Source organism: Pongo pygmaeus, chromosome 14 (genome assembly GCF_028885625.2).
Source record: "Pongo pygmaeus isolate AG05252 chromosome 14, NHGRI_mPonPyg2-v2.0_pri, whole genome shotgun sequence".
Lineage (NCBI taxonomy): Eukaryota > Metazoa > Chordata > Mammalia > Primates > Hominidae > Pongo > Pongo pygmaeus.
Window position 1 is genome coordinate 41,191,366 of NC_072387.2, and position 17,095 is coordinate 41,208,460.

The window sequence follows — 17,095 nt, forward strand, 5'->3', positions numbered from 1 at the left end:
ACTCTATCTAATAAGCATTTATTGACCATTTCTGTGTGATTTACATTATGTTATGAACAAAATAGGAAGAGAATATAATTATCCTTACGTGGATGGAATCTTAGATCCAGTGGGCCAGTTAGTCCTAAAAAAAGAAAAGTGGTTTTGCCTTCTCTCTTTTATTCCAATTGAGTCTTAGTTTTTTCATTCATTTACTCGATTAGCATTTTGAATACAGGTAATATTTTGCTTTTCATAGTTAGAGATATATAATATAGATATTGTTTATGTTTTTCAGAATTTAAACAAGCAAGCATATGATTTGGCAAAGGCTTTACTGAAGAGGACAGCTCAAGCTATTGAGCCATATATTACCAATGTAAGTCTTACTTGTAATTGGTTGTCAGAAGGATTAAACTGAAAATTTAAAGACTTGCTAGAAGCAAAATTTTGTCAGATAGTATATAGTTTTAAAAACAACAAATTTGTGTTGTTTTAACCCTTAAGTAATATATTTTCTTTCTCCTTAAAATTATTCTTGCTTAATATTTTTTGGAAGGCTTGCTCTCATCCTATTTGTTCTTTATCTTCTTTCAAATTGCCTGAGAACTTAAACAGTTTTATTTTGGTTAGCAAGATATTCTGTTTGTTTCTACTGATAGAAATAGAGTTAAATGTAATTAGATAAAACATATGGAACTTTTCATTATTCAGAGACGTTGCTTACAGGTTTTTGGAGCTTAAATTGATTTGTACAAGAAGAAGATATGAACTAATATTAAGACCTAGAAATTGAAGGCAAGTATGAATGGCAGTAGTGATTTAGTAAAAGTTGCGGATCTATTGCTATTCCTGGGGTAGATTCCATATAAATCTATCTTTTCTGAAAAAAAAGGAACAATTGTAATAAAATGAGCCCTTTCAGTATCACCCCAAATCTACTTACTTATGATTGACTATCTTGTATTTATTTTTAGAAGAAATATTTTTTAGCTGCTAGGTTCACTGACAGAAGTTTATGGTAAGTTTTATTTTCTCTCCACAGTTCTTTTGAGTTCTACAGATTTAGGTGGCAGTATTCATATTATATTCTGTGTGAATGGTGCCTCCTGGAATACAAATGTAGAGTACAGTGTTAATGGTGGCCCTTGGAATTGTGTAACAGCTCAGTCCCTCCACCTGCTTTTCAGTTTCACTCACCTCCAGACAAGTAAAGCATATAAATTTGCATTCCTGAGTAAAGTAAGAAAGATAGCCTTTAATAATTACTTATGCATTCTCCTAAAATTTATTGAGGGAGAGTTTTCTTGTAGTATACACAAATTTAAAGTCAGTGTATGAAATATATCATGGAAAGATGTACTTTGAAAACTAACTACTTCATAAAACAGTAACTTAATAAATTCCAGCTTTTGTTTCTGGCTTATAGCCTTAGAGAATCCAAAACATACGATGATTTGGAAAAATTAATTTAATTTGTATGGAAATTGTTTTAAAGGGTAAACTTTCAGAAGCTGTGGAATCAAATCTGTAATCTATCTTAATTGCTCCAAGATTTTCAGGGAACTTCAAATACTGGTTTCTGCAGTTTTGTAAGCTACGGGTACTGGCTGAGATAAATTGGTTGGATTGAGTTTTTTCATCCTTGGCTTAGTGGCACTTGAAGTGTGTAGACCTAGACTTAAAACATTCTGTAATTATCCTTTTCCCTTGCTTCAAGTACTTCTAAATGACTATTTCCGCGGGCCATTAGAGCACACTAGGTGAGCTCCTCCTGGTGGCCATTTATTTAAACTCATATTGCCAAGCCAGTTTTTTTTTTTTCTTTTTTTTGGGGTGGGGAGACACATCTTATTTTGATTTCTTTTTCTGGCATAAAAATAAGAAAAGAACACTACACCGTATTGATATCTCTACTATTATTGGGGAAAATCAATATTTGATTGGGGCAATTAAAGGAAAAAACCCACAATAAATGATGATACTTGTTAGAGTTAGGTGATTAGGTTCGTTATACTGTTCTCTCAAACTTTGTATGTTTGAAAATGTTTATAATGAAAGTTAAATAAAGAAGAAAAGGCTGAGGAAATACTTTTAACAATCCCAGAATACATCAAGGTAAAAACATTTCTTTATCACTTGTGTTAATTTCCTGTTATTCTTGCTTGCAGAAATAGAATCCTTCCCCCCTGAACTCCCCAAACTTTCATATTATGTCTTTATCAAAAGCTGGGGAGCAGGGGCCAGAGTGTTCTGAGTACATGTTGAATTATATACTTTCTCCCAGTACGTTGTCCACTATTTTCTTATTTCTCCCTGTTTTCTTGTTCCTTGCCTTATTTGAAGGTTAGCTAGGAAATAAGAATTGCTTTTTCCCTCCCTTTAGTTCCTTTATGTCTACTTATGTTTCCATTTCAAACCTTTATAATTACATGTAAAATCACTTTCTAGTGGACTTAATTGTCTTGTAGTAGGGTAAAATTAGTTCAGTGTTAGAAATCATTCTTAGCCCTTTTGGACTTACAGTTAAAACAGCTATTATTTACTCATCCTCCTAGTTGAGAATTAGCAAGTAAAAATAGGAGTAAGATACTGAGATAATAACCACACTTCTCTCTCTTTTCTGTTTTTCTTTTTCATTCACACATACAGACACATTCTTTTTTTTTTATTTCTTTTTCATTCACACATACAGACACATTCTTTTTTTTTTTATCGATAGTATTCCTTACATATCAAGACTTAAGAAATCACTGTGGTGGTATAGGTTATTTATTTATTAAAATTTTTTGTTGTTGTTGTTTGAGACAGAGTCTTGCTCTATCACCCAGGCTGGAGTTCAGTGGTGTGACCTTGTTACACTGCAACCTCTGCCTCTGAGGCTCAAGTGATCCTCTCACTTCAGTCCCCTGAGTAGCTGGGACTACAGGCATGAAACACAATGTCTGGTGAATTTTTCCTTTTTTAAAAAATTTTTTGTAGATACAGGGTTTCACCATGTTGCCCAGGCTGTTCTTGAATTGCTGAGCTCAAGCAGTCCGCCTGCCTTGGCCTCTCAAAGTGCTAAGATTATAGGCGTGAGCCACCATGCCCAGCCTAGGTTATTTTTTTTAAATAGAATTTGTTGTAACACAACAATCCGGGAAGCTAAACAGTACACATATATTTGTTTAAAAGGTAAAATGGAATATCAAGAACAAAAAGTACATGGTGATAATTCTAAAAATTTCCTACACGCATCACTTGTTAATGATGTTACTTTTCACCAGTTCTTTTTTTATCGCAAATTTTAGGATATGGCAAAAAATTATTTTGTTGGACTGAAAAAAGTACATCCAATCCTTGTTGGAATAGGTAAAATTTGGTTAAATTGCTTAATTCCACTGAGCCTCTGTTTTTGCACCTGTAATGCTTGGGTGGTGGTGGAGAATGTGTTATTTAATGTAAAAGCACTTTGTAATTAAAATTAGCCATGTAAATTTAAGGTAGAATTTATTACTGACTGGTGACATCTTTCATTAGGAGGCATTTGCTGTACAAAAAAATTAATTTGTAGTATGTAATTAGCTACCCTTTTGTCAATGAAAGAATTTTTGGAAGGAAATATTTTAATCAAATCTAAATCTACCTCCACTAAATTTTCAGCTCTTAGGAAGGGCTTGGATTGTTTTACCCATATTTGTATCATACTGTCTTTTGCATATTTTTAATTCATTTACCAAACATATATTCTGTGCCGCCTCTGTGTCAGGCACTGTGCTAGGTAGGCTTTTACACATTGGAGAAGACCAACTTGGTCATTGCCTTTTTGGAGATTATAAAAGTGTTCAATACATGTTTTGTTTTATGGAATTTGTGAGAAATTAAACCAGGGAATGATTTTGTTTTCCTTAATTTTTCAAATAAGTTTTTCCCAGACTGTTAGAAGAAGATGATGATGGTTTGACCACTTTGGTGGTGAGATTGGGAAGGATTATTGTTCTTTATTAAGGAAAATACTATTTATTAAGTAAATAGTACTTGTTTTACTATTTTTTAAGCAGGAGAAAATTTGTGAATGGAAGCAAAAAAGCCACTTTATTTTCAGCCTGAATAAGAAATTAACCTTTGATGTCATGAAATTCTCTTCCCATAAAATTGATAAATAGGAAGGACAAACAAGTTCTTTTTAAAACCAATAAAGAAAGAATAGCAAAATAGAATTTGTTCTTCTTTCTTCATGGCTAGGTAGTGTGGTCTGATTCATAGACCTAAAAAAGTCACATAAAAACAACCCAAGAAGTAAAAGTAAGCAGAAAAGACATAGAAATATGAATTCCTCCACTCTGTACTTTCAGTATAGAAAACTAAAGCCTAATTAAGCCAGTTGTGTGTTAACTGTCACAGAAGAGATTAGGGCAGCTTGTATGGTATAAAGAATCCTTGACTCCTTCTCCGCTGAGACTCAGGAAACCATTGAGGATACATGGCAGGGTATGCTTTTGGTTAATTTTTTATGTTTTTGGAAGATTTTAAATAGAAAGGAACTTGACAGTTATGCCATGCATCTTTGCCGATTTCAGTAGTAATATGATAAATGATCTGAGTGTGGAAACTAGTTAGAGCTAGCTATGTGGTAGGGAAAAATTGTTTAAATTTGGATTTTCCTTGTGTTTGCGTGTGCTTTTAATTGGATTTTGATTAGTGTTGTAAACCGTGTAGATATGTACACATCAGAATGTAAAAGAAGACAAAGGATTAGGAAGAGGTAGTTTTTCATCAAAAATAAAAAATTACGTATTTCAAACATAGAATTGCCTTCAATGAAAATGTGAGAAGGCTGTATCTATGGGATGATGTTTTCTTCCATATGTACTAAGGTGAACAAGCTATTATCCCTCACCCTTGGGGAGATTAAGGCATTGTATTAGGGTTTTCTAGAGAAACAGCCAATAGTGAGTGAGTGTATGTATATACAGACACACATATACATATATGTGTGTATATATTCACACATAGTGTATGTATACACACACACACACAGACACATGTATATGTATGAGAGGGAATTTATTAGGGGAATTGACTTATGAGATTACAGAGTCTGAGAAGTCTGTGAGTAGGCTGTCTGCAAGCTGGAGAACCAGGGAAGCCTGTGGTGTTACTCTCAGAGGCAGAAGGCAAGGCTTGAGAACCTAGCAGGGGACTGGGCTGCTGGTGCAATTTCTGGAGTCCAAAGGCAGGGAAACCTGGAGTTCTGCTGTCCAAGGATAGGAGATGAATGTCCCAATCCAGAGGAGAATGAATTCACTTTCTTTTGCCTTTTTGTTCTATTGGGCCTTCCATCCTATTTGGATGATGCCTGCCCATACTGAGGGCAGATCTTTCCCACTCAGTCTACAAGCCAATCTCCTCTGCAAACATCATTGCAGACACACCCAAGACACAATGCTTTACCAGCTATCTAGGTATCCCTTAATGCAGTCAAGTCGACACATAAAATTAACCATCCAGAAATATGCATAAATAATATAGGATAGAATATAATCAGTATTATAATGGGGAGCAGAGTATATTTGAAAAGTAGAATGTTCGGTCTGTTTTATTGTATACAAGATGGATTCCATGTTTTATCTTTCATGTAGCCTATATTGGTTTCCCATATAATGTTAGAAAATATTTTGATATGTCTAGTTTGACTTTGTATAAAATAATGATGAATTTGGTCAAATAAGATTTTAAAACATTCATCTTGTCTCTGGTTTTTCTACTAATGATTGGCTTTCTTTCTCCTCAAAAGTTTTTTAATCAGGTTCTGATGCTTGGGAAAACATCTATCAGCGATTTGTCAGAGCATGTCTTTGACTTAATTTTGGAGCTCTACAATATTGATAGTCATTTGCTGCTCTCTGTTTTACCCCAGCTTGAATTTAAATTAAAGGTAACTTGTAAAAATAATACGATTCTACCAAGCAAGTTATTAGCAAAGAGCATTATTTATAGCTTTTTAATTTTTACAGTAGTTTTAACTGAATGTAAGAGACGAGGGGGAAGTATTACTATTATTTCTTCATGTATTTGTGCTGTGTCTGTCTGTGCATCTTTAGTGCCTGGCAGGTGCCTAGCAGATAGTAACTGTTTAATAAATGATTAGCAAGATGGTATTTTCCTCCAGACATTTTCCAGATAAATTCTAGGATTTGACTAACTCTTGAAGTCTTAGCTATACATCAAGCTTATGTTTTCAAGGCACAGTTTATAGTAGTTCCTTTGACCACTGAGGCCATAAAAATAGCTTAGAGTTTGTTATCCACATAGTGTGAAATGCTTTCCCTTTATGCATATTATCTCATGTTGCCTATGTTGAAAGTTTGTTTGCTTTTTATATAGTTCTGTGAATTTTTTATTTTTTTAAGACAGGATTTTTTTTTTTTGTTTTGTTGCCCAGGCTGGAGTGCAGTAGTGTGATCTTGGCTCACTGCAACCTGTGCCTCTCGGGATCAAGCTATTCTTCCACCTCAGCCTCCCAAGTAGCTGGAACTACAGGCGTGTGCCACCACCCCTGCTAATTTTTGTATTTTTTGGTAGAGACAGGGTTTCACCATGTTGGCCAGGCTGGTCTCAAACTCCTGACCTCAAGTAATCCACCTGCCTCGGCCTCCCAAAGTGTTGGCATTACAGGCATAAACCACCACCCCCGACCGAGTGAAATTTTTTGGTAGCATGTTCCTAACTGCTTTGACATTAAATTATGCTGTAAAATTGAGCAGAATTGGAGAATATAGTTTTATTTTTCAAATCATTACAATAAGATTAAGTAAAGCTGGTTATAATTATTAATCTTTGTGGACCCAGAAAAGTTCTTAAATGATGTCTGTGTCTAAAAATTTTGATTTTCTTTCAAAAACAAAACAGTCCACATTGGTAATGTGAACACCCCAAGTAGCCAGTAAATAAGTATTCTTCTTATATTCTGGAGTAGTTTTTGGTATATTTCTCAAATGAGCCATTCAATTAACTGGCCTTCCTGTCCCCTTTTTAATGTGGTTAGTGATTTGGGTGAGGCAGCAGGTAGCCACACCTCTAATTATTTGTTGGTTTATATGATTTTCTCAAGTAAAAATATTGAGTAAATGCTATGCATGTTCCTACACACTATGAGAAATATAAAAATAAGGAAATTATCATCCCTGCTTTCAGCAAACTTAACATCTAGTATGAGAGGAAGAGGAAAAAAATCCAGATCTAATATGAGGCCAGATATTATAAGTGTCATAAGAGATACAAACAGCGTACAATTGAAGCAAAGGAAACAGCATGCAGAAGCATATAGAGGTAGGAAGGTTCCGGGTGAATTTGTGGAACACAAAGAATTATAATTGGAAGATAGCATAAAGTAAGTTTAAATCACTCCTGGCTGCATATTAGAATCTTTGCTTGTTAAGCCTTAAAGAAATAGCTGTCCAGGCACTAAACCAGACTAGCTGATTCCGAGTTTTGGGGAATAGAGGTTTTTTTTTTTTGTTCTTCTTGTTTTAATTTTTTTAAAGTTTTGAGATGATTCTAATGTACAGCCAGGCTTGAGATATAATTACTTAGACGAATAAAGAAAGAAATAATAGAGATGAGTTAGGTCATATTGTCGGGGCTCTTGGCATGGCAGGTTGTGGCATTGGTTTAAAATTTAAAAACAATTTGTGTAGTGACATTTCCATAGCACCTTGAATATCAGTGCCTTTTGATATACCCGATTCCCACACTTTATGTTCAGGTCTAGTATTGTGACTGGCTCATTCACTTATCCATTGAGTCATTTGTTGGCAGTGCCAAAATCAGTAGTAAAATTGAGTTCACATCCCTAGGGTGCCCCCAATATAATATATAAAACAAATTTGAGTTTTCACAGGCATAAGGCCTCTTTTTACTGTTGAGCTCCTTTTAGAAATCTGGTCTGTGTAGATGAAGTGTCTTACTGGGAGACTGTAGCACATACTAATAGAGCTAAAAAGTTTATTCACACAGTTTTCTGTTTTCTGTAGGCCTGGCCCCTGTCAGTGTCTGTTCTGAAAAACCACATGTAGTTTTTCAAGGGTCCTGGGTAGGTTTTATAAGAGTTCATTTTTTATTTTGACTCTGAATAGAAATAAACTTTAATTGTAAGAGGGGCCTCTAACATTGGAACAAACTTTAAAGATGTATTTTCGTGAAAGGTACTTCTTTAATGGAATTTGAGATAATTAGAGCATTTATGATGACATTTAATTTTGTGAAAAGTATAGTGAGCATTTTTATGTAATTTTTCATTTAGAGTTCATGAAAGATTTTCTGTGGAATTGGAGCATCAGGGAAATCATGGCAAAGAATGGGCAGCCTTATTCTGAATATCTACTGCATGGTTTTAAAGCTGTGATTGTGTTTTATTTTAGAGCAATGATAATGAGGAGCGCCTACAAGTTGTTAAACTACTGGCAAAAATGTTTGGGGCAAAGGATTCAGAATTGGCTTCTCAAAACAAGCCACTTTGGCAGTGCTACTTGGGCAGGTATATGATTTTGGTTTCCCATTTAAAAGTAATACATGATTCTACTGACCTTTTTTTTAAGAAACATTATCCACATTTAAACTGTGTTCTCTGGAATCATAAAAATGAAGGATTTTTTATGTTGAAAGTTTTGAAAGTTGTTAATGACTGGCTATATTTATATTTACTCTTTTTAGTCTTTATCCTCAGTAATTTTTAAAAGATAATACATTTTAAAGCTATCTCTTATGGTATTATGACCATGAAGTTAATATTATTACTTTAAGGCAGTGATTAATTCCAACTGAAAATACCTCTTTGGGAGATATAGCCCCTCTACAAATTAATTACAATTAATTAGGTTGTTTGGAGATATTGACAGGATAAGAGTATTCACAGAGTGAATAAAGAAATGACTATTTATATTTCTCTTCCTGACTTCCTTCTGTATTTCTCAGTTAAAGGAAATGATGGACTGGATTCCTTGCATGGTTTGAGTGATGCACAAAATCCCTGAAATGGTTGCAAAATTTTGAGTGTGTTTGTGTATGTCGCTTTTCTGTGAGAGGTATTCATCCCTGACCTTGAAATACTAAAAGCCCGACAAGTGCCTTGGCTGAAACCTGCTTTGACTCAGAAAAAAAGAGAAATTTTTCCCTCAAATTATTCTCATAACAAATAATGCAGTTAAGTCATAAACAAACAAGTAAGATCTGGCTGGGCGCGGTGGCTCATGCCTGTAATCCCAGCACTTTGGGAGGCCGAGGCGGGTGGATCACGAGGTCAGGAGATCGAGACCATCCTGGCTAACACGGTGAAACCCAGTCTCTATTAAAAATATAAAAAATTAGCCGGGCGTGGTGGCAGGCACCTGTAGTCCCAGCTACTTGGGAGGCTGAGGCAGGAGGATGGCCTGAACCCGGGAGGCGGAGCTTGCAGTGAGCTGAGATGGCGCCCCTGCATTCCAGCCTGGGCGACAGAGCGAGACTCTTGTCTCCAAAAAAAAAAAAAGAATATTTAAAGGCCCTGATTTTATTTTCTTTGTGTTGAAATATTTGCAATAGTATGACCACTTTCTTTACATTTTAATGAAAACTGTTGGTGATTTCTGTAAATTTAATATTTTGGTCTCATTTTTCTGATTTGTTAAAAGAGGATATAAGTTGTGATACGTGTTTGTTAAGCTTTTCTCCAGTCTGATTTCTTGATTCTGATTTAGCTCAATAATTATATTCAGTGAGTCAAGTTAAGCCAACTTTTTTCTTTTAAATACAATGGAAAGTTTTTAGACAGTAGGGAAGAATATCAGTTTAAATTATGCAACTCAATTTAAAGTTTATTTAATATTTTAAAACAAAAATACTTTTACTGTGTATATATTTATTATATCTTTAAATTAAGACTTGGATTAGCCGGGATGTATGTTATTGGTTTTTAGCTGGAGAAATCCTAATGTAAATGTATATGTCACCTTTCTATTATGTTGTAATTTTTCCTTTTAATATTAATAACATAAAACTTACACAGTATTAAATAATACCAAGTTTAAGGAGTTAGTCTTTTAAAAGACATCTTAGTATATTTATTTTTAATTGTTGTAAGGTGCATGTTTACCTGAGAAATGGTAACGTATATAGGATTGAGTACCTGAATTCAAAACACTCAGGAAGCTGTATGGGACCAGAGGCTAGATTTTATAACTTTTGGGAGGGGAGGTATACTTCATAGAGCATATGCTTTTTTTTCTAATTTTTATAAGTAATTTGGTGCTGGTTTTGAAGACTTTTTCCCCCTCCTGTATAATGCTAACTTTAGTTTCTTAGGTGTTGAATGATGTAAGATTTGGAAGCCTTTTGATTTCATAGAATTAAGACATATGGAAATATCGAATGGAAAAATCTTGGCTTCACTTTAATGTTCTTGATACTTAATTTTTTTAAATTACTATTTTACATTCTGTGATAAAGTAATGTATACAAACTGAACATCAGTGGTTGAGAGACAGCTAAACATCATGTGCTTCCTGATGGAAGAACACAGTGCCATCTATGGTATTTTGGTAGTCTGGCAAAAAAAAAATTGACCCAAATATGATCAAGTCTTTAGATCTAACTACCAGTTTACAGGATTTAGAAGAGAGAGGAGCCTGTTAATTCACATCAGAATGATACAATTAGCAAAATCTAAATTATGGAATAAAACCATACACATACACAGCAGTTGCTCTAGCAAATTACAGGAAAAAAAGAGTTGGAGGGAAAACAAAAGATTTGACGCATAAGTGACATATCAACCAAAGAATTTTAACTTTTTAGGGATACATACATATTTACAGATGTAATGTAAAAAGTGGCCTTGCCGTTAGTGGCAATCTAGTAATGGTGATGATTAATTGGATAGTAGTAATTTGGGTACACTTTTAGAGTCATGTAATATACTATAGGGTTTAGTGTGAGATCTGCCATACATTAGTGAATGCCCTATATTTAAAAGGGAATACTTTAGGGAAAGTTTTCTTTCAAACATAGTTTGGGATTTATGATGTTTCTATGAACTATATATGCACACTTGCATAAATAGATGTATTTGAGAGTATAATGTTGATAGGAATTTTTTTGTCATTCTTATATTTGAGCCAAATGTATATGGTTTATTCTGGTTCCTTAAAATCACATAGTTCTCACAGGAGAATTGCCCTAGTTTATATAGAGTTTCCAGAGCATTCAGACATACATGTATATCAGAAACTTTGTAAAATGGTTTGGTTCTACTTTGCATTTTCCTTCATAAACTGTTTTTTCTTTAATTAGATAAATGTAAATTGGGTACAGATTTAACACGTCTGTTTCTCTTATTTTAAAGATCACTCTGTGCTTTTATATTTTATCAGGTTTAATGATATCCATGTACCAATCCGCCTGGAATGTGTGAAATTTGCTAGCCATTGTCTCATGAACCATCCTGATTTAGCAAAGGACTTAACAGGTACTATATATATGTAACAGCAAATATTCTTACATGCTCTTCAGTGGAAAAAAATAAGCTTCATGGGGGAAAAAAAAATCCCTTTTTTGGGGGGTGGTAGGTGAAGTCTTGTTTTAGTTTAAGGTCATGGAAGTTGTTCTCTGAAGCTAGATTTTTTTTTTTTTTTTTTTTTTTTTAAATAGAGACAAGGTCTCGCCATGTTGCCCAAGCTTGCCTAGAACTCCTGAACTCAAGCTGTCCTTCCTTCTGCCTTGGTTAAATTAGTTTACCATGACTCACCTAAGTTCTTAAAATATTGAAGAACATTAGTCTTATAGTCTAGTCAAAGTCAAGACCTGTTCACATCCAAATGTCTAAAATAAGTTTAGAATTGTCCTTAAACTAAGAAACTAGTAATTGTTCCTGGAAACAGACATTTTCGTAGATGCTTCCAGTCTACGTAGGAACTATGCTGTAGAAATTCTAGCTTCAGGCCCAGCACAGGCCAAGGTGGGCGGATCACCTGAGGTCAGGAGATCAAGACCATCCTGACCAATATGATGAAACCCCATCTCTACTAAAAATACAAAAATTAGCTGGGTGTGGTGGCATGTGCCTATAATCCCAGCTACTCGGGAGGCTGAGGCAGGAGAATCGCTTGAACCTGGGAGGCAGAGGTTGCAGTGAGCTGAGATTGTGCCATTGCACTCCAGCCTGGGCAACAAGAGCGAAACTCTTATCTCAAAAAAAAAAGAAATAATAAATAAATAAATAAAACAGCAGATATTTTACCAGTTTCATCCTTTTTGGGAGACATCCCACTTAGAGCTTTCTGATTTCCTACTCACATCCGCAGTGCTTAGACTGCTTGCTCTGAGCTTCTACTATACAGCATTGACCTTAGGGTCATCCATTCTTCCTCCCATCTTTGCTCTCCCCTTCCATCCTCCTCCCTTCTTTTTCCCTCCTTTCCTCTTCGTCTGTGTGTGTGTGTGTGTGTCTGTTTCTACACCTCCCCTTTCTCCTTCCCTTTTTCTCTGGATGTTCCTTTTTCTTTAGCATCCTTTTCTTGTGTTGCTAATACAGTATTTTCTCTGAGAGTATCAGTGGTAGTTTTTTGGGGAATTTTTCTTTTTCTTCCAAAATGTCTGTTTCTGCTATTTGTTTTTTTCACCTTATATTTGCTTTTGTCTTTGTTTTCCATGTTAAAGGCTTTCCTCAAATGATTGGCAATCCGAGGCCATCTGCTCATGATTAAGAGTGGGGGGGCTAAATCAAAAGCTGTTTGGAAAGCCCTGAGTATATGTGTTCCTCAAATGATTGGCAATCTGTGGCTATCTGCTCATGATTAAGAGTGGGGGGCTGAATAAAAAGCTGTAAACTATTTGGAACACTCTGAGTACATGGTTGGGTCTGTCAACGCTGAACTTCACTTTTGGGTGATCAGAGTGAGTTGTTTGTTGGGGAGCCCTTAGTTTAGATACTTCCTCTTCATCCTGTCAAATTTCTAATAGAAGAGTATCTTATCTAGAAGTTAAAGGTGAGTTACTAATGTGTTTGGGAAAAGAATGATGGATTTCTGCATTCACATTTCAGATTAGTTGTCACATAATCCCCTTTTGGGGTATGGTATCCATGCCCTCAACTGTTTGGTGTCCCCCAGTTTAGAGCTACTGTTTTATATTTTTATTATAGTATTTATCTCCAGACTTCTTTTGGTGTGGAATAGGGGCAATCTCCTTGATGGATTTCTCAAACAGCCTTCACCCAGTCCTTCCTTCTCTTCCTTGTTTTAAGATCCAGAAGTACTTGTTGCTAGTTCCTATGCCTTTTGAAGAGTGTAGTGTATATTGAGTTGGTTGCTTAGTTGTGATTTTTAAATTGTTTTTTAAGAGACAGGGTCTTACTCTGTTGCCCAGGCTGATTTTGAATTTTTTTAATTGAAATGTTTATATCATGTTTTTCAGTTATTAAGTAAAACCAGACCCTTGCTTTTTTGCTGTTGATAATGTGTAGCAGTGTGCACCAGTTTGATTTGTACATGGCTAAATAGAATTTCTCTTTCATTGAATTTGCTGTCATGTTAGGTTATATAGGCCACAAACGATTTATACTGACTGAGTAGGAGAGAGGCAGTGCTGGAAATATCCTGCCAATGTATACCTTTCCTTCTTAGGCTCATATTGGCTTCCCATCTCCTCTTTCCCAGTAGCCTTAGAGAGTCAGTCATTTCTTGCTTTTTAACTTCTACTCACTGTTGCTACAGATGAGGGCTTGAGGTATCTCATTCTATAGAAGATTCTTTCTTTCTCCCCTACCTGAAATATGATGGCAGGTTTCAGAGGTTTTCACTGCTAGATAAAGTGATAAAAGTATAAGAGTAATAAAGCAATCCTTGCTTTTGTTTGAAAGAGTGAGGCTTGAGGCTGGGCATGGTGGCTCACGCCTGTAATCCCTGCACTTTGGGAGGCCGAGGCGGGCAGATGGCTTGAGGTTAGGAGTTTGAGACCAGCTCAGCCAACATGGTGAAACCCCACCTCTACTAAAAAATACAAAAATTAGCCGAGTGTGGTGGTGCACGCCTGTAATCGCAGCTACCCGGGAGGCTGAGACAGGAGAATTGCTTGAACCTGGGAGGCAGAGGTTGCAGTGAGCCAAGAGATCGCACCACTGCACTCCAGCCTGGGCGATAGAGCAAGACTCAGTCTCAAAAAAAAAAAGTGAGGCTTTGATTTTTTTTTTTTTTTTTAGTAGTTTCAATCAGATCTTCAGTTATTTTCTTTTAAACCCCATATACCCTGTTCCATTTTACATTTCTCCAGCTTCATTCCTGACTAGCAGGATCATTTCACTTTATCTGTGTGAACCTTATACTGTAGTGCTTCTCAACCTTATCAGACCCAGTACCTCCTTTGTTAAGCAAATAATTTGTAATTCTCCCTTTGAGATCCTTAAATAAAATGAATAGATAAAACAATCCACTTAAAAAGTTAAAAAATTAATTGCCCTATTTGTAATATACAGGAGAAACAAAAGGGAAGTAGTTTATAATAAAGTAGTATATATTGTAATATTTAAATGTTTGGATATGACATACAGAGATAACAGATGCCTCCACAAGTTTCTCGCTTAATTATTCTCTGCCACAGGGGGATATGGAAAGCTCTGTGAATCCTAATTGATAAGGTATTTGGATGACTACCTGAACAGCTAACTCAGATTTATCTATATTTTAGAGAAAATATCAGAGTCTGTTCTACAGTTTCTTTTTTTTTAACTTAAAAAAAGAAGTGTAATTAACTTAAAATGTACAGATCCTGAGCGTTCAGTTTGATGTTTGAAGAGAGTGAATTTCCATGATGCCAAAAAGTCCCCCTATATCCCCTTCCAGTTAGTTCTCTCACCATTTTCTGGTTTCTATTTCTGTAGGTTAGTTTTGCATGTTTTTGAATTTCGTATATGTTGAATCATACAGTGTGTACTATTCTTTTTGAGGGTGGGGAGTGGAGAGAGATCTGGCTGCTTCCACATAACATGTTTTTGAAATTTATCCTGTTTTGTTAATTTATTTTTTATTATTATTCCATTGTATGAATATACCATAATTTGTTTACCCACTTCTTCTTTTGATGGTTATCTGGGTTGTTTCTGATTTGGGGCTATTAATAGTGATTACTGTGAATAGTCTTATACAGGTATTTCTGTGGGCTTATGTTCTTATTTCTTTTTGAAAACAGTAATTAAATTGCTGGTCATAGTGTAGATACATGTTTAACTTTATAAGAGACAGTGAAAACAGTCTCCATATTAGTTATACTGTTTTACATTTGTACCAGCAATGAATGAGAGTTCCAGTCATTTACCATCCTTGACAACATTTTGTGTTTTCAGTCTTTTTGTTTTTAACCATTCTTATAGGTTCTTAAACTATTTTAAATGTTTTCAGTGTTCTTTCTGGAAATAAGCTTGTTTATTGTTTCTTTCCCATTTGGGTTTCATCCTTTTCCTTTGTCCTGTGACATTTACTTGTTGTCCATCTGCCAAAATTTTGTTGACACATCTTTTGCTGTGATCTCTTGTTGTGATCTCTTCTCTTGTTATTTGTCCCTTTTAAAAAACTTTTTTTTTGAGACAGAGTCTCACCCTGTCACCCAGACTGGAGTACAGTGGCACGATCTCAGCTCACAGCAACCCCACCTCCTGGGTTCAAGCGATTCTCCTGCCTCAGCCTCCCGAGTAGCTGGGACTACAGCTGTGTGCCACCATGCTTGGCTAATTTTTTTGTATTTTTAGTAGAGACGAGGTTTCACCACGTTGGCCAGGCTGGTCTCCTGGCCTCAAGTGATCCACCTACCTTATCCTTCCAAAGTGCTGGGATTACAGGTGTAAGCAACCACGCCTGGCCTTTAAAAAATTTTTTTTTTTTTTTGTTGAGACGGAGCTCTGCCCTTGTTGCCCAGGCTGGAGTGCAGTGGTGCGATCTCCGCTCACCGCAGCCTCTCCCTCCCGGGTTCAAGTGATTCTCCTGTCTCAGCCTCCCAAGTAGCTGGGATCACAGGCATGTGCCACCACCCCCGGATAATTTTGTATTTTTAATAGAGAAGGGGCTTCTCTGTGTTGGTCAGGCTGGTCTTGAACTCATGACCTCAAGTGATCTGCCCGCCTCAGCCTCCCAAAGTGCTGGGATTACAGGCGTGAGCCACCACACCCGGCCAGGTTAGTGAATTCTTAATCAAGTTCCCAATCTACCAGATGGAGAGGAGGCTCTTACTACTCAATTGGATGTCATGGCTCTTTTTTGACTGAAGAACTAATCTTCCTTCTTTCTTCCTTCCCTTTCTTTCTGGGCTCTTAGTTTTCTTGAAACTTCTATGTAGGTATTGTTTTGCTAGGGCTTATTTTCAAGGGTATCATGCAGTGTTTTAAAAATATTTTAGTTATTAAAATTTTCACTGTAATAAAATGTTATCTTTCAGAGTATCTTAAAGTGAGGTCACATGACCCTGAGGAAGCTATTAGACATGATGTTATTGTGTCAATAGTTACAGCTGCTAAAAAGGATATTCTTCTGGTCAATGATCACTTACTTAATTTTGTGAGAGAGAGAACATTAGACAAACGAGTAAGTATGAATAAATAATTATTACTAAGTTTTCATTTTTAATACTTGAAGTTTAACAGTATTTGAAAATATATTTAAATATATATATTTAAATATAATTAGCTTTTTTTAGGGGTGTGGAGGCATTTTAATATTTAAAATTACCTTTATGAGGTTTTACTTTCTGTTACATTAAATTGTATCAGTTTTTCTTCATTAAAGATATTTGTTCTAATCCTAAAGATAAGACAGCTCTTAATGGTAGTCAATGTTTATCCTGTATACCAGTGTTAATGATAAGGGACTTTTGTAAAGGCTTGAGATACAACTTCTCTTATGTTGTTGACTCTTCTTTTTCTTTCTCCTTTCAGGGCTGTTGTTATATGGGTATGAATTGGTAGTTGTCTAGCTGGTTGTATTATAATCGACATGGAATAGAAAATGAAAGATGTTTTCAACTTAGCAAAGCTAAACCTGATAGAGCACCATGCTTCTAGCCTATTTTCTGTGTCCTCAAGCCAGCTTTTTTGAATGAGTACCCACTAGCTCCA

General features: G+C 35.6%; 1 protein-coding gene across 7 annotated transcripts in view; it reads left to right on the forward strand.

The window, feature by feature from the left end:
- PDS5B (PDS5 cohesin associated factor B) overlaps positions 1-17,095 on the forward strand; it is a 186,831-nt gene that overhangs the window by 81,268 nt on the left and 88,468 nt on the right. For all 7 annotated transcript variants that reach the window (XM_054446092.2, XM_063650750.1, XM_054446098.2 and 4 more), the window contains exons 7-11: positions 278-358; positions 5,759-5,899; positions 8,385-8,500; positions 11,370-11,464; positions 16,420-16,565. In XM_054446092.2, the coding sequence (XP_054302067.1) occupies positions 278-358; positions 5,759-5,899; positions 8,385-8,500; positions 11,370-11,464; positions 16,420-16,565 (579 nt within the window). The remainder of the gene's footprint in view (positions 1-277; positions 359-5,758; positions 5,900-8,384; positions 8,501-11,369; positions 11,465-16,419; positions 16,566-17,095) is intronic.